This window comes from Nannospalax galili, unplaced genomic scaffold (genome assembly GCF_000622305.1).
Source record: "Nannospalax galili isolate Female #2095 unplaced genomic scaffold, S.galili_v1.0 scaffold187, whole genome shotgun sequence".
Lineage (NCBI taxonomy): Eukaryota > Metazoa > Chordata > Mammalia > Rodentia > Spalacidae > Nannospalax > Nannospalax galili.
In genome coordinates, this window is record NW_008357584.1 from 284,997 (window position 1) to 310,912 (window position 25,916).

Here is a 25,916-nt window from a genome sequence, read left to right on the forward strand (position 1 = left end):
AAAAAAAAAAAAGCCTATTTTATCACAGCTTCCGTGCTATGTAGCTTTGAAGTTTGCTATTGTTGGAGAAGAAAAAAAAAGTTCTGTCAAGAGAGATTTCAAGAGGAAATGAATAAAACATGACTATGCTGGTACAAGATGCTTCATAACTTCTCAAGTAATTGTGATTCTCCTGGGAAGGAGCTATGGCTCACTCACTGAGGTAGAAGCTAAAGCATTTAGCTACAGCAATAGCCTCTCAGTTTGGTTTTGCTTTGTATATTGCCTCATATAGTTGTTCAAAAATGTGTTTTCTTGCTATACTGAGTGAAATGGCAACATGTGACTTGACGGTTCGTAGTTTTGTTAAGGTTTGGTATACATCTTAAAAAAACAGAGCATCTTATAGAGGAAGAATATATTGGACTGATTATTATATATACGTGACATAGACTCCGTTTTCATTAACTAGATCTCTTAAAAGTAAACCACTAACTATTTTGAGCTTCTAATGTGGTTATGTATTGCTGTATAACAAAAATCCTTAAGAGAGTGCTTTGAAATACACTGATGTTTCTCAGGATTCCATGGGTTGACTGGAGAATTCCATATAAAGTGAAGGCAGTTGGAATGCTTGGAAGGTTAAAATGACCTTAGTTACATGGTTGGCAGTAAGTGCTGGTTGTTGGCTGGGAGCTCAGCTGTTGTTATTGAGAGTCCTCAGTTCTTCTGCAAGTGGGTCTCTGTGTCTGATTGGGCATCTTCACAACAAGGCAGTTAAATACCTTCAGGAATGTTCTGACAGAGAGAAGCCACTTGTCATGTAAAGCTCAGATCAGAAACAAAATGCTTGAATGTAGGAAAAGAACTTAGCAAAGAAGGGGGTAGTGGTGATGGATGGGAGAGGAGGGAAAGAAGAGTGTGGGTGAGAGCAATCAGAATGTATTGTAACATAGATGAAATTGTCAAAGAACAAGTTTATTTTATTTACATTTTTTTATGTATATGAATGTTTAAACTGCATATATGTGAGTGCAGCCATGTCATGTCCGTGGAGGCTAGAAGGAGGGCATCAGATACCCTGAAGCTAGAGTTACTGTTGTGAGCCACTGTGTAGGTGTTGGGAACAGAACCCTGGTCCTCTGCAAGAGCAGCCAGTGCTCTTAACTGTTGTGAAATCTCTCCAGCCCCCAAAGAACAAATTTAATTAATAAAAAATGAAATAAAGGCTATTGACAGTTTTAAAAGACAAAACAAAATAAAACAAAACCCAGAAACATCAAAAACCTGAACTAAAAAAAAATTCTCAGCAACTTAGCTCATGTCATTACATCCATGGTCCATGATGATGTTGGCCAAACAAACACAGGGCCAGCTCAAGTTTGAGTAGGCTAATAAAAGACTCCACTTCTCCGTATTGGTTTGTGTGTAAATCTAGATTCCATGTTTTAAAAATCCAATAGTTGTCTTTATTTTTTTCCCATTGTGTGCTCTTGTTTTCCCTCCTCCCTTTTAAGATCCCTTCCTCTCCTACACAGTCCCCTCTACTTTCATATACATGCATATATATACATACATTCATTCATACATATATATGTATTTAGTGTTTAGTGTTTTTATTATTCTAAAGAGAAGCAATTTTAAACACATTTTTTCAGAAATAACTTGAAGCAGGTTACATAAAAAAATATATACAATGAAATTTAAAGTGGGTTATTTAAAAATAAGAATAAGAAATCAAAGACCAAAGGATTTGCCAACATAGAAGGAGGGCATCAGATACCCTGAAGCTAGAGTTACTGTTGTGAGCCACTGTGTAGGTGTTGGGAACAGAACCCTGGTCCTCTGCAAGAGCAGCCAGTGCTCTTAACTGTTGTGAAATCTCTCCAGCCCCCAAAGAACAAATTTAATTAATAAAAAATGAAATAAAGGCTATTGACAGTTTTAAAAGACAAAACAAAATAAAACAAAACCCAGAAACATCAAAAACCTGAACTAAAAAAAAAATTCTCAGCAACTTAGCTCATGTCATTACATCCATGGTCCATGATGATGTTGGCCAAACAAACACAGGGCCAGCTCAAGTTTGAGTAGGCTAATAAAAGACTCCACTTCTCCGTATTGGTTTGTGTGTAAATCTAAATTCCGTGTTTTAAAAATCCAATAGTTGTCTTTATTTTTTTCCCATTGTGTGCTCTTGTTTTCCCTCCTCCCTTTTAAGATCCCTTCCTCTCCTACACAGTCCCCTCTACTTTCATATACATGCATATATATACATACATTCATTCATACATATATATGTATTTAGTGTTTAGTGTTTTTATTATTCTAAAGAGAAGCAATTTTAAACACATTTTTTCAGAAATAACTTGAAGCAGGTTACATAAAAAAATATATACAATGAAATTTAAAGTGGGTTATTTAAAAATAAGAATAAGAAATCAAAGACCAAAGGATTTGCCAACATGGGGGTCAACCTTGGTGGAATAATGAAGGTTTCTATTAGCCCTGTTCTTTTTTTAAAATCCTAATGAGTTTATTGGGATTGCTAACAGAGCATAGGATGGGTTTTTTAAAAAATTTATTTATTATTTTTATTTTGTGTGTATGTGTGCATTGCCTGAGTATAGGTAAATGCACCTGTGTCGTGCAATGCCCGTGGAGGACAGAAGAGGCTGTTGGATCTCCTGGAACTGTAGTTAGACAGTTGTCAGCTGCCATGTGGGTGCTGGGATTCAAACCCGGGTCTTCTGCAAGAACAACCAATGTTCTTAACCCCTGAGCCATCTCTCCAACCCCCCATGGGTGGGGGTTTATTTACAGAAAAGTGTATTTAAATCTAGATTGCATATTTAATTTTGACATTTGTCTGGTTTATTTCCCTTAACACAATGTTTCCAGGTCTACTCAGTTTCTGACAAATGACATAATTCTGTTCTTTATTTTGATGAAATAAATCTCCATTGTACATAGACTCCACCTTTCCTCTAACCATTCATCTGTTGGTAGGTATTCAAGTTGATTCTGTTTCTTGGATACTGTGAATAGTGCTGCAGTGAAGTGGATGTGCAAGTATTTCTATGGTGTGCTGACTCAGATTCCTTTGGGTATACACCAGAGTGGGATAGCTTCACCATATGTTACTTCTATTTTTAGTTTTTTCAAGAACTATCACACTGATTTTCATAGTGGTTGTACTAGTTTACATTCTCACTGGCAGTATATAAAGGTTCCTTTACCCAACATCTTTACCAGCATTTGTTATTATTTGTTTTCCTTATTATAACCATTTTTATTAGAGTGAGATAGTATCTCAGTATGATTTTAATTTACATTTCCCTAATGACCAAGGATACTGTGCAGTTTGCTCATGTATTTATTGGTCACATTTATTTTTTCTTTTGAGAACTATCTGTTCCATTCTTCTGCTCATTTATCAATTGGATGATTATTTTAGTTTTAATTTTTGACTTATTTTAAACAAATATGTATATATATATGTGCATATGGATTTGTGTACATGTGTATAGTGCTTGATGAGGTCAGAGGAGAGTATGGGATTCTCTGTAGCTGGCGTTATGGTGGTTGTGAGCCACCCAAAGGAGGTATGAGGAACCCAATCCAGGTCCTCTGATAGAGCATATGCACTATTAACCAGTGACCTATCTCTCCAGCTGTGCAAATTTTTACTTCCTTACAGATTCTAGACATCAGTCTCTTGTGTACATGGTTCTACCTTATTTCATCCCACCTAAATTACTTATTTGGTTATTTTAGTATTCATTCAATTAGCATTTATTCAAGTTTTTGTCATTTACTTACCAATTTCTTGGCTGACCATACTTTCCCTTCTCTCTCTCTCTCTCTCTCTCTCTCTCTCCTGTCTTTCTCTCCTCTTTCTTCTTTTTTCTTTCCATAGACAGGGTCTCATATAGCTCAGGCTGCCTTCAAACTGACTATGCAGCCAAGGATTACCTTGAACTTCTGATCTTCCTGCCTCCACATCTAGAACCCTGGGATTACAAATGTATGATACCACATCCAGTTTGTATGGTGCTGAGTACTGAACCCTGGGCTTCAGGCATGCTAGGCAAATACTCTACCAACTGAGCTCTCCCCCTAGCATTTTGTCTTTCCTAAGTGGCTGATTTCTTCCTTTTTTAGGAAATACATTTTTTTAGTAGTTGTTTTTAGTGAAAGTATGCTCAGTCTTTGGCTAATATTATTATTTTGTCTTCCTTTAAACATTTTTTATCTTATTTGTGTGTGTGTGTGTGTGTGTGTGTGTGTGTGTGTGTGTGCGTGTGTGTGTAGGTGTACATGTGCCGTGGTATGGGAATGACTTTTACAATTTGGACATACTTTGAACAAATGAATTTTACTTAACCTTGCAACCAAAAACTTAACCTTAGCTTGTTTATAATGTAGATAAGCCCACTGTGTCCTGTGTTCCTCTTACAATCTGGGCATATGGCCTTAATCCCTCATGACCATCCCTTACCCTTGACCCTAAACAAAGTATGAGTGTAGATGTATATGTTTTGCATATTCATTGGAAGTAATGAAAATTATCCCCTTTGAGTTGCAAACAACAGGGATTAAATTGCTAACAGTCTGCTTGTGGTTGTGTGTATGGTATTCTAGGTTAATAGGGCAAAAATTTTCTCTGAGAAGATAAAGATAACAACTTTTACTTCCCCATTTCATGCTGGGTATACTATGTCAATAAAAAAAATGAGGGAGCCCTTGTTTGAGAGCACAGTTCTGAAAGAATTCTGAAGGAATAGGTTCTCAACAGTTCAGGTCTGCATTGGCCTAAAATGGATGCTGAGAGTCAGGCTGTTTTTATTTAAGCACCACCACAATGTGGCATTGTATAGTAAATGCAGCACCATGGCACACGTGGAGATCAGAGCACCTTCTGGACTCTGTTCTTTCCTTCCATCATGGGTTCTAAGGATTGATCTCAATTTGTCAGACTTGACAGCACATGTCTTTACTCACTAAGCCATTTTCTTGTCGCTTGTTTTTTTACTAATAGGTTTAGCTGATATAGAATCCTTGATTGCATATTAATGCCACTGTCTACCAATAAGTGTCCCCTTTGAGATGTTTGCAGTATGTTTACAGCTTCTTAGTAACTTATCCTTTAGCCACACCATACTTCACATGCAAATGAAGGTTTGGATTTGCATCAAACCAAAGTCACAGTTTTGTCTCTTTAGCACCAATCACAGCACTCCATCTCTCCTCTGCTGCCCCCAACATGGCCTAGGTGGAAATAGAGACTGTGCCATCACAGTTCACCTAGCCCTGTGATAACAAAAAGTTTGATACAAACTATTTCAAAGAGGCCTAGACAAGACTATGCCTTCAGGAAGCAGGGGGATCATTGTGTAATTCTCTCAAAGTGTCTTTAAGTGTTCAAGATGGCTGTGCTGGCATAAGGTTAGTCAAGTTGGCTGTTTGATTGATGGCTCTTTTGTTCTAGATAGCTAGTGCAGCAAGTAAAAGTCCAATACCTGCTAATTAGAGAGTAAGGTGGTCATAATCACCAAGAGTTTTGCTCACTTACAGGAAAATGCATATCAGAAGGCATATATAGGAACTTACAGTGAAAAATAAAGAGAAACTAGACGCCATGAGTACTCAGGGGCCCACAGCCCACTTGTTAAAACTTAACAGAAACCAGGACCAGCCTTATCTAAAGGCTGCAAGGCAGGTAGGCGCCGGTCAAGCTTCACAGATCAAGCTGTAAACTGGCTTTACGGTCAGAACTCCTGACCACCCTGAGGGCCCGATACCAGGAAATCTTTAGAAAACGTCTGTGCTTCTGAGGTCACCTCCCATTTAGCAATCCTATTTCCCCTTAGCCCCGGACCTTACCCCATACCTCTGCATACCTTTGAAATTACTGGTAAAATTACTATATGTGTTTGAAATTAACCAATAACCGCGTTTCTGCTTCTGTACCCTGCTTCTGCCTTATAAAAACCCCCTGAACTCAACCTGGGGTGCACAAGTCCTCCGAGGAGACTCTGTGCCCACAGGTACCTGTGTCCTGAATAAACCTCTTGCTGTTGCAACCCAAAGGCCGTGACTTGTCCTCCGTGGTTTCACTCTTACACTACATGAGACTGTCTCAAAACAACAAAAGTAAACAAAAAGCTGTTACTTTATAGATTCCTTCTATTAATGTCTTCATGTGTTAGGTTTTTGGTTTGGGTTTTGCCTTCTTGATGGTTCTGGGGACTGAATCTATGGCTTTCTGTATGTTAGGCAGATACTCTCCACTTAGCTGTATCCTCATGTATATTTTTATATAAAGCCTGACACTATGTTTAATAGACTCCTTAGATACAGAAAACAAGTAACCAGTTACTTGTTATTCAGTATGATTGGGGGCCCTGGGTTCAATTCCCACTGCTACAAAGTAATAAAAGAACAAATATCGTTCAAATATATTCAAAGTAATTTGACTTCTATAACAATCTGATGATATAAACTGGAAAGATCGGGGACTGGAGAGATGGCTCAGCAGTTAAGAGCACTGGCTGCTCTTGCAGAGGACCTGTCCAAATTAGATCTTTACTAAATTCCTGATGAGTAAAATTATTGAAAGTCTTTTCATTGTTTTTTCAAAAATATTTTATTTGTTATGTTTATTTTATGTGTATGAGTGTGTTGCCTCCATATAAATACACCCATGTCATGCAATGCCTGTGGAGGTCAGAAAAGGATGTTGGAGTCCGTGGAACTAGTTATAGATGGTTATTGGCTGCTATGTGGGTGCTGGGAATCGAACCCAAGTCCTCTGCAAGAGCGGCCAGTGCTCTTAACTGGTGAGCCATCTCTCTAGCTCCCCAACTGTAACAACTTTAACCATACACAGCACTGCCTAGTGCCTCAGGAAGAAGGGAACCCTCGTCCTCTGTTTTCACAGCCACAGTAGCAGCTTAGATGGCTGCCAGAGTCTATCTCTTGCATCTGAGCCCTGAAATCTTCATTTTCTTTGGTCTCAGTTATGTCTTTATAATTCATTTTAGAGAAATATTTATATTACTTGCCCTGTCTATAGCTAGAGCATTTCACGATATTGTCAGAACATGGAATTCTTGTTATCTGCTTTCCAAGAACAGTTATGCAAATTAGATTTACACTGAAATATTTTTGTGATTTAATTGGAAAGAAAGATCACAACAAAGGTGGAAAAAAGCCCAAAATAAAAATGTTGTATCAAAATGTAATAATGAAAAATCAATAATTTGGGGTTAGAGAGATGGCTCGGTAGTTAAGAATGTGTATTGTTCTTTCAGAAGACGCTAGTTCGGTTCCCAGCACCCACATCAGGGTGGCTCACAATCACTTGCAACCCCAGGGACTGGGGATCTTACGTCCACCTCTGGCCTCCATGAATACCGTACTCATATTCACCCATACACATAAACAAAATAACAAAAATATATCTTTGAAAAGAAATAATCAATTGAGTTTTTGAATTATTTAGAAGTAACAAAAAGACTTATCTGTGACTGAAAAGGATTCTGCTGAAATTCCTTGTTCTGCCTCTTTGGGTCGTTTCCAGTGGTTTCAGGCTCAGTACTCTTTTTGATGCTGCAGTTCTGTAAGTCTGCTGATAGTTCAAGTGATAGTCCAGTTCTGATTCTAACTTTAACCTATCAGCCATTGTTTTTTGTAATTACCACTACTGTGGTGCTGATCAGGTAAGTAGAGCTGATTCATAAAACGTAAATTGGTCAAGACTCTAAGAATAGCAGGGCAATTTTTTTTTTTTTTGGCAAGGTTATTCTGAGTATTCACAATAAAAAAGTATCCTTTGAACTAGAACTCCAATTATTTTGAGTTTAAAGATAAAGTACATAGTGTTTGAAGATAATGACAATTTTTACTTTTAGTTAGCACACTCATCTTTATTGCTAGATTTTATTAAGGGAAGTAATAATATAAATATAATGAGCAATCATATTTTATCTCATTGTTAATGTCTTCACAAAGCATTTTACTGATTAGACTGTGTTAATTGCTAATTAGTTCCTGCATTATACACGTATTTTTTAAAAGCCAAAGAAGTCTGTCATAGTTGTCATTGTGTCTCATGGCTTTTGCAAAGGACAGTGAGATTTTTTTTTTATAGAAGCCTTTCTGTTCTGTCTTTTAAAAATGATACACAGGGCTAGGGATTTGGTAGCTCAGTTGGTGGAAAGCTTGCCTAGCAGGCAGGAGGCCCTCCTGCTGTTTGAAACCCTGTGTGGTGGTGCATGCCTGTAATCACAGCACTTGGGAGCTGAAGGCAGGAGGATCAAGGCCACCCTCGACCAAACGGGGCTACATTAGGTCTTGTCTCAAACAAATAAATAAAGATGATACACAATTATCTGCCAATAAAATATTCTTTTAAATGATTGAAAATATGGTTTGTCAAGTCCAAGTGCCTGCTATTTCTCCTCTTTGGTTGATAATCATCTTCCAGCCTCACTGCTCATCTGGAGAAAGCTCAGACAGTGCATGCTGATGGTATGGGATGCTATTCCAGCTTACTGTGGTTAAGCAGTGGATCACTGGTTTTTAAATCCAGTAACTGCGGTCACAAGCATTAGTTTGTCCTCAGGGTTTGAAAAACATGGCTTCTTAAAGGGTCCCTGTTCTTGCTTTCACCTTAGCTGGCATGTTCTAGAATGCAGAGAAGAAGGGGAGGTTGGCTTGTGCTTGTTCTGTTCAGCGTGCTTCTCTCCATACTGTTTGATGGAATCTACTCCCTCAGAGACTGGCTTATTTGTAAAGGCTTCCACAAAAGGACAGGTGTAACAATTGTGGGACTCAATTGCATCATTTTAGATAATCCCCGCAGGTATTTATTGGGTGACTAATACGTAAGTTAATGTTTAGCATTAGAAAGACTGAACTACTATTTAAGGTCACACTGTTGATATGTAGTGTGACTTACAGTTGAGCTTCAATTAAAAAAACATAGAAATATGCTTTTAACTGTCACAAAAATAGGTGTGCCTGCTGTTCTCAGACCTACTGTAGTTCCTTCTACCTATTGGTATTTGGCAAATGTTTGTTGAATGAATAAAAAGGACTGGGTGAGCAGGAATACAGACATCCTTCTGTTAATGTAATTGTGTTTTCCATTGTCATATCATCAGGGAAGAAGAAGAATTTTTTAATTCTTTCTTTGTTAAGTTGTATGTTGTTAACTTTGTACTTGTCAGTTTACTTTGCAACCTAGTTTTTATGTTCATTTAAATTTTTTTCTCTAGCTAATTGCTCTGCCATTAGAGTAATCTGTCATGGATATTAGAGTTTTGATTAAGCTTTTGGAGTTAAAAGCTGGGTTTCCCACAAGCATTACAATTTAAATGGAATTCTGTGTTAGCTTGTTCTTTTAATTAAAGTCTTTGTTAAACAGGTTGTGCATAAATAGTAAAGAAGACTGACTTTTAAAATATGCAATATTAAGAAAAGCAAAAAGAAATGTGTTTAAGACTGGGATACAGTTAGATTTCTTTTCTTCAGTATGAATTAGTAGCTGACCAGTTACTGATGAGCATCATGCCATATCCTGCTTTGCTCCCATGCCTGAGTAGAAAGCATCTGAAAAGTGTTCCAGAGTTACTGTTTCTCAGGCCCAAAGATCATTCTGAGTGTCTATAGTGTGCTGGCTTTGGAGCTTGTGGGAAATTCGGTAGATGGTAGGTGGTCCATCATAGGTTGACTTCCCTGGCCAGTGAACCCTGGCTATTTTTATATATACTGGAGGTGTGGGTGAAGCTCCATTTGTGTTTCTAAAAATTTCCCTTTTCTACTCTTTTTTTCCTTCCTCTATTATAAGAAGGAAAATCTGTAACATTTTAAAATTCATAGATTCAGACACTGGAGAGATGGCTCAATGGGAAAAGTGAGTTCTGGACCAGCATGAGGACTTGAGTTAGATTTCCAGCACCTGTATAGAAACCTGGGCATTGCAGCACACTTATGGAACATCAGCTCTGCTGCGTGGAGACAGGCAGATCCTGGGGACTCACTGACCAGCCAGTCTTGCCCCAGACAGTGAACTCCAGGTTCAGTGAGAGACCCCTGTCTCAAAAAGCAAGGTGGAGGGTGTTGCACTAAATTTTCCCTTCACCCTCCCTGGGGGATCCATGCACCCTCAGAGTACTCTAGGGTCTCCCAGTCCTGATGTGGACTGACAAAACTGACATGATACATTCTATTTGGGTTTTAGCATGGTTTATATGATGTCCACAAAAGGGTGACTTACAAAGGCATAAACTCTCATAGTCCATCTTCTGCATTTTGACCAAGCTTTGGGATCAGCACCGCCAATGCTACTTGGCTTCTCCCCTGCAGTTCATGACTCTATTCCCTGTACCCAATATGGCAACAGCTCCACCCCTTTTTCCAGGGTGCTCCGTGTTTCTAAACATCATTCTCTAGACCCATGCCCAATCAGTTCTAGCTTTTTGGAGGAACTTCCAGGTTACAGAGGGCAATGGAGGAAGACAGCTCAAGTTGACCTCTGGCCTCCACACCCATATATGCATACATTTGTATTCTGCACATACAAACACCAAAATAAAAATAAGGCACAATTCCTAGTTTTGATGCAAATCTCATTTTTTCTCTTATTTTTCAGTTAGCAGGTTTTCTGCCAGCCTTCTTTGAAGCCTGGTCTGTGTTATTTTCTTTCTCACTGCATGGGAAGCCTTGGCCTCTCCTGGTGTCTGCCTTTCTGAGAGGAGTCACATGGACTTCTTAAGTATAACCATTGTGACTGAAAACTGTGCTTCCCCCCACTAATAACTCTATGAAGATACCAAATGTGTGGATGAACTTGCACTGAGGGACACTAACTTGACTAGATAGATCTTAACATGTATGACAAAATACATAAAATATGGTGGGGTGAACCATGGAGGGTATAAATGAGGGAGAGGGTATAAAGATGATTAAGATATTTTGTATGAAATACACAAAAATTCAACAAAAAATACATTTAAAAAACTATGAATTCAATCAGTCCCTAAAATAATTCAGGTTTTCAGGATGGAAAGTGAAACATGTGAATAGTATTTGAGCTTCACACAGCCATGGTGTGCCCTTCACTAGGCTCTCGGAGTATTTAATCAATGAGCAAATCTGTTTGTGTTCTTCTCCAGACTGCATATCCTGGATTTCTTTTCTCATAGGGTTTATTTCCTTATTCTTATTCTGAAGCATCACTTAATTTTCTCTGCATTATAGAAGCTCTTATACCATTAAGAAGGAAAGAGCACTGAATTCAGTGGGGATATTATCTCTTGTGGCTTTGCAGTTCTACGGACCAGCATGGAGTGTGCTAGGATTCTGAACCGAAATGTAATCATTTTCTTTTTCTGTCCCCTTCCTCCCGTTTTGCCACTCCTCCCTTCCCCATTCTATTCCTGGTTCTCTCCTTCCCTGTAGGGTCCCCGTGGTCCTGAGGGAGCTCCAGGAGAAAGGGGCTTACCTGGAGAAGGAGTTCCAGGGCCAAAGGTAACAACAGCTCCTGAACCAGAAAAATGTTTTCTTGCATGGCCATGGATTCCAGATGGTTAGACACCAATTGTCTTCATGACCATTTTCACCCCATTAAGTGAAGGAGTATGCAAAATTTCCCTTAACATAAAAGCACAGGAGCATGAAATTTTTAATTATAAAATAAGTAATCACTAGACTTCCATTTCATCTAATTACCATACCTTAATTAGAAAATTTTCTTAGTTTGTAGACACTAAAGCTATAGTGATAAATACTTATTTTTGGCCAGAAGTTAAGTTACTGAGTGTAGCTATGGCAACCTTTGCTTACAGCTTTGTTTTACAAAACACAGGTAAAAAACAGAGCCAAATACATTGATTTTTAATAGTATTGCCACCAATATCTTTAAAAAGGCAACTTTGTCATAAGAAACACAATGTTCTGGGAGACCTGCCTTTGACCTGGAGATTAAGAATTCATTTTGCCTTCTGCTTCCCAAAGCCATTGTCAGAGGTCAAGTTCCTCTGCCAGTTGGGTTGGCAAGCTCTCTATAAAGGCTCTATAAGTCATGGGATAGCCATTGCAACGACTCCACTTTGTTGTAGTTTGAAAATACCCATAAACAATGTGTGAATGAGGGCATGTGACTGTTCTAGCAAGATCATGATAACAGAAGTAGGCAGTGGGGTCTGGCCGGTGGATGGTAGTTGGTCAAGCAGCCAAACTTCACTCTACACTACATCTGCCAAAGGTCACATAAGAAATGATTTTCTGGAGTACTCAGGCACTGTCAACAAAATTACAGAATAAGATGTATTTCAAGTTCTTTACTCCTTTTTTTTTTTGGTCTTTTTGAGACAAGGTCTCCCTGTAGCCCAGCTGTCCTGAAACTTACTATGTAGACCAGGCTGGCCTTGAACTCACAGAGATCTGCCAGCCTCTGCCTCCCAAGTGCTGGGATTAAAGGCATGCACCACCATGCCTGGCTCTCATTTCTTAAATCTTTCTCAGAAATATACATGTTCAGGCACTCACACAGTCCTGAAAGTCACACGCTGCTCTCTAAGTGTCGAAGATCCTCTGCAAGAGTCATTCTGCGGGTCCCTAAGCCCTGAGCTTCCCAGTATGGCCTCTTACTCTAAGCATCTCATTCTTATACTTTCCTCTCATGTTCAACATTCAATACCTTTGAGAACCCCACATTTCAAGAGGGGAAAGCATTATCTTTAGCATTTCACACTAAATTGTGAGTGACTGCTGGGTTGAATCTTAAAATTAGCCCTTGTTAACAGATAAAATTTGTTATAATGGAAATAATATATCAGATAAGCATAATATTGTGAATGCCTTTGACTAACCAAAGAATCACTCTTGAGATCAACAGTTTATTACTGTATTTCAAAAGTTTAATATGTAGTTTATTGAATTTTTTTGGCACCTGGTAAACTTTTATTTATGTCTAGTAAAAACAATCTGAAAATTCAAATAGAATTATTTCTCTTTATAATCTGTGTTAAAGTTTTAAAAATGGAAAGAAATGATTATGTTAAACACTAGACAGTATATTCTAGGGCATGGGCATGTCTTATTGACATGTTTAACATATCCTTAAATTGTATTTAAAGACGACACAATAACACACTCTGGTACACAATAACCTGTGGGCACTGTATTGGCCACTGTATCATCAAAGGACACACAGAGTATATTCAACATTGCTTTAGGGTCAAGTATGCATGAGTGCATTCTGGGTAGTGATTAGACATCATTCTCTCACCAGGCAGACCCATGAGAGTTTTCTGCAGATACCTAGTTTGCAATAATGTAGGAAATAAGCAATTAAAATATGGTGATCTAGGTTCATTTCTGTCGCTGTGATAAAATATCCTGACAAAAGCAACTTAGGAGAGGGCTTATTTTAGCTCACAGTTTTGGGTGCCAGTCCAGTTCATCATTGCAAGGAAGTCACAGCAGCAAGAACTTGAGACAGCTGATCACATCACATCCACAGTCAAGAGCAGAAAGAGAAATAATTCATGCTCGCTTACTTGCTTGCTTGTGTTCAGTTTGATTTCTCTACCTGTATACAGTTCAGGATCCCCTCCTCACAGTGGGCTAGATCTTCCCACATCAATGAACATAATTAAGACAATCCCACAGATTGCCCACAGGCAAACCTAAGGTAGACAATCACTTATTGAGACTCTCTTCCCTAGACTGGGTCAAGTTGACAATTACAGTTAACTATCACATACAGCTGTGGAGAAGACTCTAGTTATAGTTTCCCATTTCTTAGGAAACATTCTGTTTTATTCTTGGTACTAATAAATTCACTAACTGAATGCCACTTTGGACTTATTCACATGACTTATTTTTCCTACAAAGGCATAAAGTATTAAGACTTCATGGTTAGTACATTGAGGGCAGAGCTAGCCACCATTCATATAGGCCATATGATTATGGTAGCCTATACAGATTTTCCAGATCCTTCTAAAGTTAAATTTTCAGTGGCTGTTTATAAATTCAGGTCCAAAACATTGAGTAGGTATAAATAATTCCTAGCAAGTATTAGTTCATAGGAGAGACAAATCTTCCTTATATCATGAATCCAGTTTCATCAACATTAAGGAACAGAGCCTTGCTATGATTAGTCACACTGACTGATCCCCTCCTCAGATTGGAATTTAGCTCTTTCAGACTTGAATGGTACTACATAATTGTTCCTCTTGGATAGACTCCTCCTTGTTTAAACGTTGTGACTAATATTTTTTAATTTGCAAATTAGAGTTAGAATTACTCATTTGTAGTGATGGTGAATTTGGATGCTTGATTTAAAAATCATTTTGAAGCATAATTCTTAGTAACTATAATGTAAACTCTCTTAAAAGTCTTATTTTTCTTTGTGCACTGATATCGTTCCCATTTACATTTAGGGTGAAAAGGGCTCTGAAGGACCAACTGGCCCACAAGGACTACAAGGCCTGTCAATCAAAGGGGATAAGGTACTGTATATAAAGTACATAATGGAAACAATGCTATTATAATGTAAAATTTTTGTCATTGTTCTTTATGTGTATTTTGAACTGCATGTAACATGACAACCATCTCACACAGGTATCCAAATGATTATAAACTAGTAAGAGAGAGTAGTATTATTCTCAGGATGAATTATGATATGGGAATTCATATTATTTATATTTTGAGTAATGTCTCATTATTCAGGTTCTAACTTTCTGTGCATTTTACCACCAACAATGTGTATTTGAAAACAGGTGTTAGCAAAAGACATTTCTTAGTTAAAAAGGTGTTAAAATATATTGACTGGAACCCATTACAGAACTATATCTATCCTTAGGCTCTTACTAAAAAACAATACCTTAAAATGGGATTTGAGTAAGGGAGCTCATTTAAGAAAACGAGCATTGTTGCCCTCCAGCCAGGATCATCAGGAGTCTGCCTACTGTTGGGCAAAGGCTATTGACTCATTACAGTGATGGAGACCCATGCTAAGCGAAAGTCAACAGCAGCTCAGGACAAGGATGTAAGATGAAGTTTTCCATAGGCTTTGTCTTGTGTTAAGTGGTTTGGGGCAGTGTTCATGAAAACACAAGTTGACCTTGGATTAACTTTAAGTTAGATGCTCTCAGGGACTGGAGACGATTTTAAGGTTGAGTATTTGAATGAGTCTTCTCTAGAAGCAGTGGAAAAACTCGAGCCTGGATAAGTTATAATTGGTAAAAAAGTAGAAGCAACTAATTTTAGCCAATATAGGGGGATGTCTGACTGTGGCAATTCTAAGCAACATTAACAGTTGCACCCGAGTAAAGAAACAACCTGACTCTTAGAATTAGTTTTAAGACCAAGGGTTGATCCAAACTCTGAGAACCAACCGTTCTTTCAGATGTCTCACATCACTGTAACTGTGCTCTTGAGTTAAGCTTCACTCATTCATTTTTTTGTTTTGTTTTTTAATCTTTTTTGAGACAGGGTCTTCCTGTACATGCCTACATTGATTCACTGTCTTGGGTGGAGGGCAAAGTGGGGTCCTAGGGATTAAGGTCAGATGTCCAGGTCACAAGTCAAGCACACGGCTCAGCAAGCTTGTTTACATTATAAACAGTAACTTTTTGGTTACAAGATTAGGTAGAAGTCTTACCCACATACAACACAACCATTGTTGTGAGTTCATTGCATTAACATTTGCAAGTGTTACTGTGACTTGGCATTTATGTTTTCACATCTGGAGTTCATGCAAAGAAAACTTTGAAATATGAGGACATTATCATATAGCAGAGCTTTTATTTGCTGTTCCCTTACAAAAGCAACATTTTCCCCTCTCTCATTACCCACATTTCTTCCTTTCTTACTGTTTTATGTAAAACACAAGGTTTAAAAACTTTGGCGTGTGAGTCAAGTGATAAGGTAAACACCCCTATGCTCAAGGGCTCACAAATACGTATAATTATTATAAAACAAAGAAACATTTATGGCACAGAGACTCATTACTCATTTACTCATTTCTTTAAACATTTTTAATTTTATCCATAGTACTGGTAATCTAAAGATATTTTCATGTAAGTTTATGTTGTATGTTGAACATATCCCCCCATACTCTCCTGCTTCCCCTCCCACTAGTACCCTTTGTTACCCTAGTTTTGCTTCTACTTTCAAGTTATAATACAAACATGATTTTGTGTATCATATAAAATCTATGAGCAGGACAAAGCTATTTGACTTTCCAAGACTGGCTAGTTATTGTAATAGGATTACCTCCATTTAAAAATATTCATTTGTTTGTTTACTATTTATTGCGTGTGGAAGTTAGAGGACAACTTTGTGGAGTAATTTCTCTCCTTCTACCTTTACATGGGTTCTGAGGATCAAACTCAGGTCACCAGGCTTGTGTTGCAAGTGTCTTTAGCCACTGAGCCATCTTGCCCAGCACAATTGCATCCATTTAAAAAAAATGGTGTAATTTCATTCTTCTTATGCCTGAAAATGTTCCATTGAGTATATATACCACATTTTCTTTAACCATTTCTCTGGTAATGAACATCTAGGTTGTTTTTATAAGAACTGTTGTGAAGAGTGTTATAGCAAACTAGTGATGGGACAGATAGTTAATCATAATTAACAGTGTATGGGGGGATCTTTGTTATGTGTTTACTGAATATTTACAGATTAGTGGTTCTGAGTTGGGTTCTGGAGTCAGCAGACTTGAAATTCACTTCTGTCTTCAAACAGTTATGGGACATGGAGTGAATTCTTTAAGGTCACCTGGGAAGTCGAGACACAGCTGCAAGTTACAGGAGGACTGAATGAGACAAAGCATGGAAAGCATTTAGTTCAGGGACTCCTGCGGAATAAGAAATCAAGTTCTAAATCAGAGCAATCTATCTCTGAATCAAAACTGGACTAAATTTTATTCTAGGGCGTGTCTTGGCACAAGCTTTAATATATTTTAATTTCATAAAAATTATGATCCAATTATATGCTTTTGGTAATAAAAACATTTGGCCTGAGCTGTCCACCTGTTTTTTTTTTAAAACAAAATGTCATTGTACACAACACACATGCTCATTTACCTGTCCCTATGGCTGTTTTCATATGACCAAAGCAGCATCTGTCGGTTATAAAACAGACCTTATTCTGGCCCTGAAGCAAAAAGATTCCTTATCCAATCTTTTAAGAAAAACTTTGCTAGTTGGGCATAGTGATACACGCCTGAAATCCCTACACTACTCTGGCAGCTGAGGCAGGAGGATCAGAGGTTCAAGGACTGACTGAATTACAGAATAAGTTCAAGGTCAACCTGAGCTACCTAGAAAGACTCTGTCAAAAGAAAAGGTAAAAGGAAGGATGTATCTCAATAATAAAAAGTTTAATATCTGACATGTAGAAGGCCTTGAGTTCAATTCTCAGGCCCCTGCTAAAAATGTTTGCTCACCCTGACGTAGTCTAAATGTAATTGTCATTGAAATAAATAAGCATGCCTGTCCATGCTGCTCAATCTGGTGGTCAGTTTTCAGTGGTCAACATACTTGACATGACAGTCGCATTTCCTGATCCTTCACCTTTTCAAACCCTCTCTTTTCTTGGTCTCCCTGGCTACTCGGTCCACCTTGCTAGCTGTTCCATTTCTTGTACCCCTAAAGATTGAAGTTCTTGAAGGACTCACCTCTGACTTTCTCTGTCTCTAGGCAAAGTCACTCAAACAGGGCATTAGACATTATCATTATTTTGGGGGCTGTCAAATTGATATCCCCAGCCCAGACTGCTCTCATTTAATGTCATCTCTTGGATATCAGTTTTAGGCCTCTCAAACTGAACACATGCAGAACTGAGCTCCTGATAGCACTCCTAGCTCCAACCATGCTTCTACTTGGGCTTCTCTTTCTCAGCAAGTGATAACTCTATTCTTCCAAGACCCTTAGAGAAATCCCAGAGTTCTCTCAATCTGTAGCAATTTCTGTTAGCTCTACCTTCAGAATGAACTCAGGACCTGATCATTCTCTACCACCTCTGTTACCAACCTCTTGGCCCACTGGTATTCTCTCTCACAGAGTCCTTCCTTCCGTGCACCTAATCTTTCAGACAGCCTGAAATATGTAGCCAGGTCCTTGACTCTTCTGCATGAAACCCACTTCTCCTTTCTGTTTCACTCAAAAGGGAGTCATTGTCCTTATTTATCATGTCACAGTTTCTGTTGATCCTTCTGCCTGGCTTACTGCCATACATCTCTGACGTTATTATCGGCTGGCATTATCCTTGTTGACAGGCACCCCACCCATGCTGTCTCCATGCTTTTTCTGAATCAGGCATTAGCCTCTGTTCTGTCTAGAACCTTTCCCCCATCCCGGATTTTTTCCTGGCTCCTTCCCTTTCATTGATGGGGCCGTCCTGGCACACTCATTCAATTGCCCTGCCTTCCCTGACTAGTATTTCCCCTAAGCATTTACTGTTCAAAACAGGACTTATCAATCGTCCTGTCTTATCACCTTCTGTAAGCTCTACTGAGGGCAGAAATTTGGGGTTTTTCTGACCCCTGTTGTTTCCTTGTGTTTGGAGCAGTTCCTGACACACAATGAGCACTCAGCAGAAATTCGGAGAAAGACTGAAAGGATGAATGGTTGATACTGTTCTTCTCACAGTCTTTTTTTTTTTTTTTTTCTGTTTGTTTATTTGTTTTTAGACAAGGTCTCACTATGTAGCCCTTGCTGGCCTGAAACTTGCTATGTAGACCAAGGCTGGCCTCTGGCCTCGAACTCATGGAGATCCATCTAAATCTGCCTTTGCCTCTGCTTCCTGAGTGCTGGGATGAAAGTCATGTACCACCATACCCAGCCCTCACTGGCAACTTTGTTTTCTTGAGTTCATGGGTTTCTTGGATTTTTGTTGCCTTTAACCTTAGATCATTTCTTAGTTTTTGAAATGTTATTGGAAAAAATTTAAAATATTTTTCTTCAATTTATCTTTCAAATCCCTCTCTTCTCATACTTTGTAAATTTTATACTTTTAGATATTAACTGTGCTCTGCACAGGAGAGGTTTGTGTCTTTATAGCAACCTCAGAAAGTTTTGGTTATCAGAGAAATAGCTGTTGAATATAAAGTGATACAAATTCTAACCAGTACAGGTGAAATAGTGAATATGCCACCAACTGTTTCGGCAAATTTGAACCATAAGCCACTGAAAAGGAATGAAGACTTTGATTTTCTATGTTGTATTGGTCAGAGTTCTCTAGAGGAACAGAGCTGATGGAGTGAACACACACACACACACACACACACACACACACACACACAAAGAGAATTAAATCAGCTTACATTGAAATAACAACGGTTGTATAACAACAGTTGTCTCACTCCGGAGAGGCTGAGGACCTGGTAGGTAGCTGCTTTGTCCCTAAGGCTGGTGGGGGCCTCAGCAGTCGGAGTAGTGCCACAGAGGCTATGGAGGGGTCAGCAACCAGGCAGTTGCTCAGTCCAGAGGCTGGGTGCCTCAGCGGTCCTAATCTGGTCCTAACTCTCTCCTGGAGTTCCAGTAGAGTGGCTGATCCTCTGTCAACAATGGAAGCCTGGAAACACTGGTTCTCTTATTAGCGAAAGAATCAGAAGCAAGCTGCAGTAAGGAAACCAAACAAACAAAAAGCGAGCCTTCCTCCTTCGTATGGGCTGCCCACCTTTAGGGTTGGTCTTCAATGCAGGCAATCAGGACAGTCCCTCAGGGGATGCTTCCTACTCAGGTGATTCTAATTTGTAGTAAATTGAGGCTAAATCCAACCCCCATGCACATATTGAATTTCTTAACATGAATTAATGAAGTTTTGTTTACTGTTATATTTTGGCAGGGGGATTTGGGACCTGTGGGACCCCAAGGACCAGTGGGTATCCCAGGCATTGGAAGTCAAGGTGAGCAGGTAAGTAGTGCTTGTCCATTTTTCCTGAGCATAGAACATTTTGTTCCAGTTCTGGTATTCAGGGAAGGCCAAACTTACAAACATCCATGAGTTCAGAAAGTCCAGGGTGGATGTAAAAATATTTTCATGAGGAGATTATAATTTCAGAACTTTCAAACATTCAAGAACAAGTTATGTGTTTTTTAATGTTGTGGCTTTTCATATGAAAACCTTATTAATAGAGTACATGTTTCGGGATAACATTTTTATAATTGTAGATCCCCTTGGGAGAGCAGTAGTTTATTTACCTGATGGTTTGTGTGTGTTTTCCCTTTTATAACGATTAAATTAGTCTTTCCCAATGCCAAGAGAAAAGTGTTTCTCATCCCATAACCACTTACCTATCCAAATATAGTACTCCTATCTCACTCAAAGGAGAGCCAACATACTTGTGTAAACAAGTACCAGAATCAGAGGTGACTAGTTAATTTAAAAGACAGCCTTCCTAAATAGATGCAAACCTTGGTAGGGTTTGTATATAAAGGATTCTTGTGGTCAGAGGAAAGGAAGGATCTTTGAGAGGGTGTCTACGTCCATAGCTAGAACTGCATCCAAGATCTTCGGATACTTTGTGGAAACAGTGTGAAGATGCCCAACACTATCTATTGTTTACTCTGTGCCTTAGCTATTCAGTCTCATTTAATCCTGGACACCAGCTAGTATTTATCTTCCTGGTTAGAAAGTGGTATGTGGGTTTGACTAAATTTATGATTAAGACAAGTTATTCTGTTGCATGGAGAATGAACAGTATTTCATTGACCTAGGGTAATGAGAGAGGAAAAAAAATTAAAAATTATGTAATTCTAAACCTCATTGTTGACCATAGCTTTGGGTTTATTTCTAATGTATGTGAATTTATTATTATTATTACTACCTATTTGTTATTCCAAACAATAGTACTCCTTGTCCCACCTCCTCATCCTCAGCACAGTTCCTAGTATAATGTGGTAAGAGGATCAAGGTACTGAAAAAGCCAAGGCAGATCTATAAATTAATAGTAGATGATAATTAAGAAATACAAATTCTGATTGCTGATGACCCTTTGACTCTCAAGCTGTGTACTTGATCTGGGCTCAGTACGGCTATCTTCTGGTCCTGGAAGCACTGACTGGAAGGACTGTTTCACGCTGGGTCTTGTGGTGTGTCTGGTGCTAAGTCACAAATCTGGGACTGAAATGAAGTTCAAAGACAGACCAATCTGTCCAGATGGTCTGCAGATTCTGGACCTCCCACCTGTGACTTCCTGTTCCCTTTAATTTTGGTGCTTGATGTTTTTTGTTGTTGTTGTTTTGGTTTTTTTTAGCTTAAAAAAACCCAACAACTTTTGGACTTCTTTTGTGTTCTTATACCCTTCATTTACAAAAGAAAAACAATTTTTAAAGGTAAAATGTCTTTACATTTACAGATCTAGACCCTTAGTGGGTAGGAGAAGGAATAGAATGCATTCTTTGTAAACTTCTCTAAGTGAGAAAATTATTTATTTACTCCTTTAAGAGAAATGGTATAAATCCTACATAAGTTTAATCTATGTGGGTAGTTATCAAATTTTGCCCTTTACATTAATTTAATGTGTTTACCCATTGAGCTCTTCTGATTACCATTTCTTATATTAATTCCTTATTGAAATGAATTTTCCCACTCATCTGCTTAGGAGAGAAGTTCTGTTTCCAGAAACCTGTTTACAATGTCCTGCAGATGGTCTACAGATTTCACTAACTGTTTGGAGGTTTTCTCACCTCGTGTCTCACAGAATAAAATAGAATGTAATCACCACATGCCCACATGGGCCCGTGCTGTGATTATTTTGTGCCTTGTGTAGTTACATGCTACTTATGGACAACTGTAAAAGCCAGAGAAATTCCTCTTGGAACCTCTTTAGCTTCCCCAAGGTCTTTGGACAGTTCAGTCTCATTGACCAGAGGAAAAAGGAGTAATATTTATATTAAAAAAAAATCCACAAGCAGTTGTGTTATCTAACTGGAGAAAAAGAATGACTCTTTTTACATTTTGTTATATGCATTAATTAATAATGTAGCTTATAAATTTTATTTCACAACTATAGTTTGTGGGATGTAAGCAAACAGAATTTTATTCATTTTCTCTTGTCAAGCTTTAAAACTTTTTTTCAGCGGGGAACATGTTTTCCTTTTTTAACTACAGAAAGAAATTTCTAGTTCGCAAGAGACTTTTGGATCACTTTTAGACAATAGGAAGTTATAAGGTTGCTGCACATTTCAAATATCATATTTAATTCTGTAATAAAAAGTGGTTAAAAACAAAAATTGTCTGCTCAATATATTAATCTTTATTTTAATCTTCAATATCTGGTGCACACTGGAGGGAAGGAGGATTTTTCTTTTCTTCTAGGATAGGCAGGGAGGGGCTGGGGAGAAGAACATGGAAGTCCTTTCTTGGTCCTATGATCCTTGGTCCCATGGTCAATGACTTTGGGTAGCTGTAGCCTGGGAGACACATGCTGCTGACATCTTCCTTGTGGGACTCTTTCGTGAGCCCTCCAGGCCTCCTAGGAGGTGGATGAAGGAATCTTCCTTCAGTTGCATCTCCCATCAGCCTCTGCTTTTTCTGGGGCTTTATTCTCTCTGTTGTGGTTCTGGTGCCCTTCCAGGTCACTTGGGTAAGATTCAAGATAGTTCCCAGCCATCTCTGTTTCACATCTGGCAGACAGTCATCAACAGAAAAATATCACATGTCTTTGCTCTGAAAAACTGAGTGCACAGGCTGATTCCACAGGCCATTTTAGCTTTCTCAAGCATGAGTCAGACACCAGTTTTTGAGTCCCCTAAACCAGAAGCAAAGCATACAGTTGTTTCTCTCAAGTCCTCTTGGTAGATCAGAGTAAAGAGGAGAGCAACCAAATCCCTTCCCATTTAAAAATTTTTATTTTTATTTTTTATTTGCCTTTTTGAGACCGGGTCTCCCTGTAGCTCCAGCTAGCCTGGAACTCACTGTGTAGACCAGACTGGCTTCTATGTCACAGAGATCCACCTCCCTCTGTCTCCTGAGTGCTAGGATTAAAAGCATGTGCCTTTATGTCTGGCCCTTTAAAAAACTGTTTTAATAAATATTTATTATTTTTATTTTATATGTGTGAGTATGTGGCTTGCATGTGTATAAGTGCACTGGGTCATACAATGCTCTTGGTGGTCAGAAGAGGGCATGATTCCCTGAAACTGGAGTTAAAGATGGTTGTTAGCTGCCATGTGGATGCTGGGAAGAGAACCCAGATCCTCTGCAAGAGCAGCCAGTGCTCTTAACCTTTGAGCTATCTCTCCAGCCCCCCCACACTTCTATTTTCTACAAAGAAAAATACCTATAATCTACATAACTTTCTCCAGAAACAGTTATAAACCCTATGTCCCTCCACCCAGTTTTACCTACAATTCAACAAGGAGTCATGTGTTTGAACATGTTTCACATTGGTGTTTGTTAGCTATAGCTTTTTAGAGTCAAGATCAAACATTTAACATATCACTGAATCCATCTACAAAATAAGTCTTCCTGCATGTGACAAGAGCTGTGAATTGGGTTAACACTGTGGAATTTTACTTTTTTTTTTGAGGCAGGTTCTCCTTATAGCCCTAGCTGGAACTCCTATGTAGACCAGGCTGGCCTTGATCTCAGAGATCTTCCTGCCTCTACTTCCTATGTGCTGGGTTTTAAAGGTATGCACCACCACACCCAGTAGAATTTTACTTTTTGTATTGAAAATTATGAGGACAGTGGTTCATCAGTATCGTCCAGGGTCCAGGCATTTTCATTCTTGTTAGTCTGCCCCCTTAAGGTTTTCCCCATCCACATGATATTGGGTGTTCACATGGTGTCACTCCATCTACAAGGGAAGGAGAGAAGAGAGGATTCATGAGTGAGCCTTTCTTTAGCATGAACCAAAATTATACATATCACTCCATCCAAATCCTCCTGGCCAGAATCTAGTTAGCATGGCCACATCTGACTCTACTAAGGATGGGGAAACATGGTTTTTGTTCCAAGTATCCATCTGAGCCAGATAAAATTTATCTTACTATTGAAGAAGAGAATGCACTCAGAGTTTAAATATTAGGGGTCAACTAGAAGCCTCTGACGTTCCATTCAACAAGTATTCATGTAACATGGGTAATCTGTATGGGAAGCTAAACTTTCACTTTAGAAGACTTAAAAGTATTCTCCAAGTATGTTCTGAATTTCATTAATAACATGAAATAATTTTTTATCCTAAAGGGAATCCAAGGTCCTATTGGTCCACCTGGTCCACAAGGACCCCCAGGACAAGGCTCACCTGGTTCCAAGGTAACTTTCCAAATGAGAGCAAAGTTTAATACATATACAGTATAATGTCTTTTGGTTAATGTTCAGTATATTTGGGAGAGCATAGAGAATGAACTTAAAAACCAGAACTCTATGCCAAATAATACTGATATTAACACTTTAGAAAGTACAATGTATACTCGTCATGCTTTAAGAAGCTTTTACTTGTTCAATATTTATTTATATCTTGTTTTTATTTTTATTTTATTTCACTTGTGAGACCCTCTTCTAACAATACAACTGGCATCAGTCTAGACTGCCTGTGGTCCCTCCCTCAGAGGTTGGTGAGTGCATTCTCTCCAGCACTCCCACAGTGGGTTCAATTTCTAGAACCTTTAAGAGATAGAGATAGAAATGGCTTAATGAATAAAAATTTTCTTAAACTTTGGAATCAGATTATCTCTCAGTTGGAGCTGTTATTTATTCCTTGAGAAGAGGCATGGCATTTATTATTGAATTAGCTACTTTTCATGTTGCTTCAAGAATCACTATTCATTATTATAAATCAATAAAATGTTTCAGAAATGCTCACTTTGGAACACATTCCTGTATTAGAAACAAAAGACAGAAAAAGAGAGGCAAATAAATCTCCAGGTTTTTATTTTTATTTGTCTTTTTTTGGAGACAAGATTCATAGATTCATTGTATAGGCCAAGTTAGTTTCCAACTTAACACTCTCCCCTCCCCCCACCCCAGGCTCTGCCTCCCAAGTGCTGAGGTTGCAGGTATGTGCAGCCATGCCTGGCCCTTGAATTTTTATTTGGGGCTCATCATTGGCATCTCAGGTTCTTTTTGGCTGTGACACTACTCTTGACCAGCTGTCACCTTGGCTTCCCATGTGACTGGCTGGATGTTTTATAATGTAACTTCCTATCTTTTCTAAGTGCCTCTACAGGAACACACTATATAGCCTGTATTTTAAGTCAGACTTCTGATTAGAAATCCATGTAACTGAAGGGATCACACAAACACACACACACACACACACACACACACACACACACACAGAATCTTCTCTCACTTTGTTGATAGCTCTGAGGAGATCAAAGGCAGGAGTATATTATTTTTATCTTGCTGTAATATTCATTTTTTTTCCTTACTAGGGAGAAGTAGGCCAGATGGGACCTACAGGCCCTAGAGGACCAATGGGCGTTGGAGTACAGGGTCCAAAGGTTAGTTGACTATGCTGCTCAGATTTGATTAGGCAATTTAAATAATGTAACATAAGGTTTCCTTTATATCCAAATGCAAAATGAGTATGTATATGCCACCTAATTATATACAACTGGGTGGGCAGGGAAATTTAATTATTTGCTCAGCTTTCTTGGTATTTGTATTGGACAGGACTGTTCTAACATTCCTACTTCACTGGGGGCAGGATCTTGTTCATCTTGTTTGGTATTGGATGTCAGTTTTGACAAAATGATAGGTTCTCAAATACTGGTGAAGCAATGAATGAATCCTTGGAACAGTCTTCACAAGTTCTGTAGTTCATACCGAAGGTGTGTGGGTCTGGTGAGCCTGGCTGAGCACTAAACTTCACCACTGTTTGGCTGTCATTGCCAACATTCTCATAAGCATTTGGACACTAAAGGAACAAGCAAGATACAGGCCTAAGAAGAGTATACCTA

At 38.6% G+C, this 25,916-nt stretch overlaps 1 protein-coding gene across 1 annotated transcript in view; it reads left to right on the plus strand.

The window, feature by feature from the left end:
- The window catches only part of Col28a1 (collagen type XXVIII alpha 1 chain), a 196,699-nt gene that overhangs the window by 48,811 nt on the left and 121,972 nt on the right, over nucleotides 1-25,916 (plus strand). The window contains exons 13-17 of the mRNA XM_008855208.2: nucleotides 11,449-11,517; nucleotides 14,436-14,504; nucleotides 19,852-19,920; nucleotides 24,199-24,267; nucleotides 25,389-25,457. Coding sequence (XP_008853430.1) covers nucleotides 11,449-11,517; nucleotides 14,436-14,504; nucleotides 19,852-19,920; nucleotides 24,199-24,267; nucleotides 25,389-25,457 — 345 coding nt within the window. The remainder of the gene's footprint in view (nucleotides 1-11,448; nucleotides 11,518-14,435; nucleotides 14,505-19,851; nucleotides 19,921-24,198; nucleotides 24,268-25,388; nucleotides 25,458-25,916) is intronic.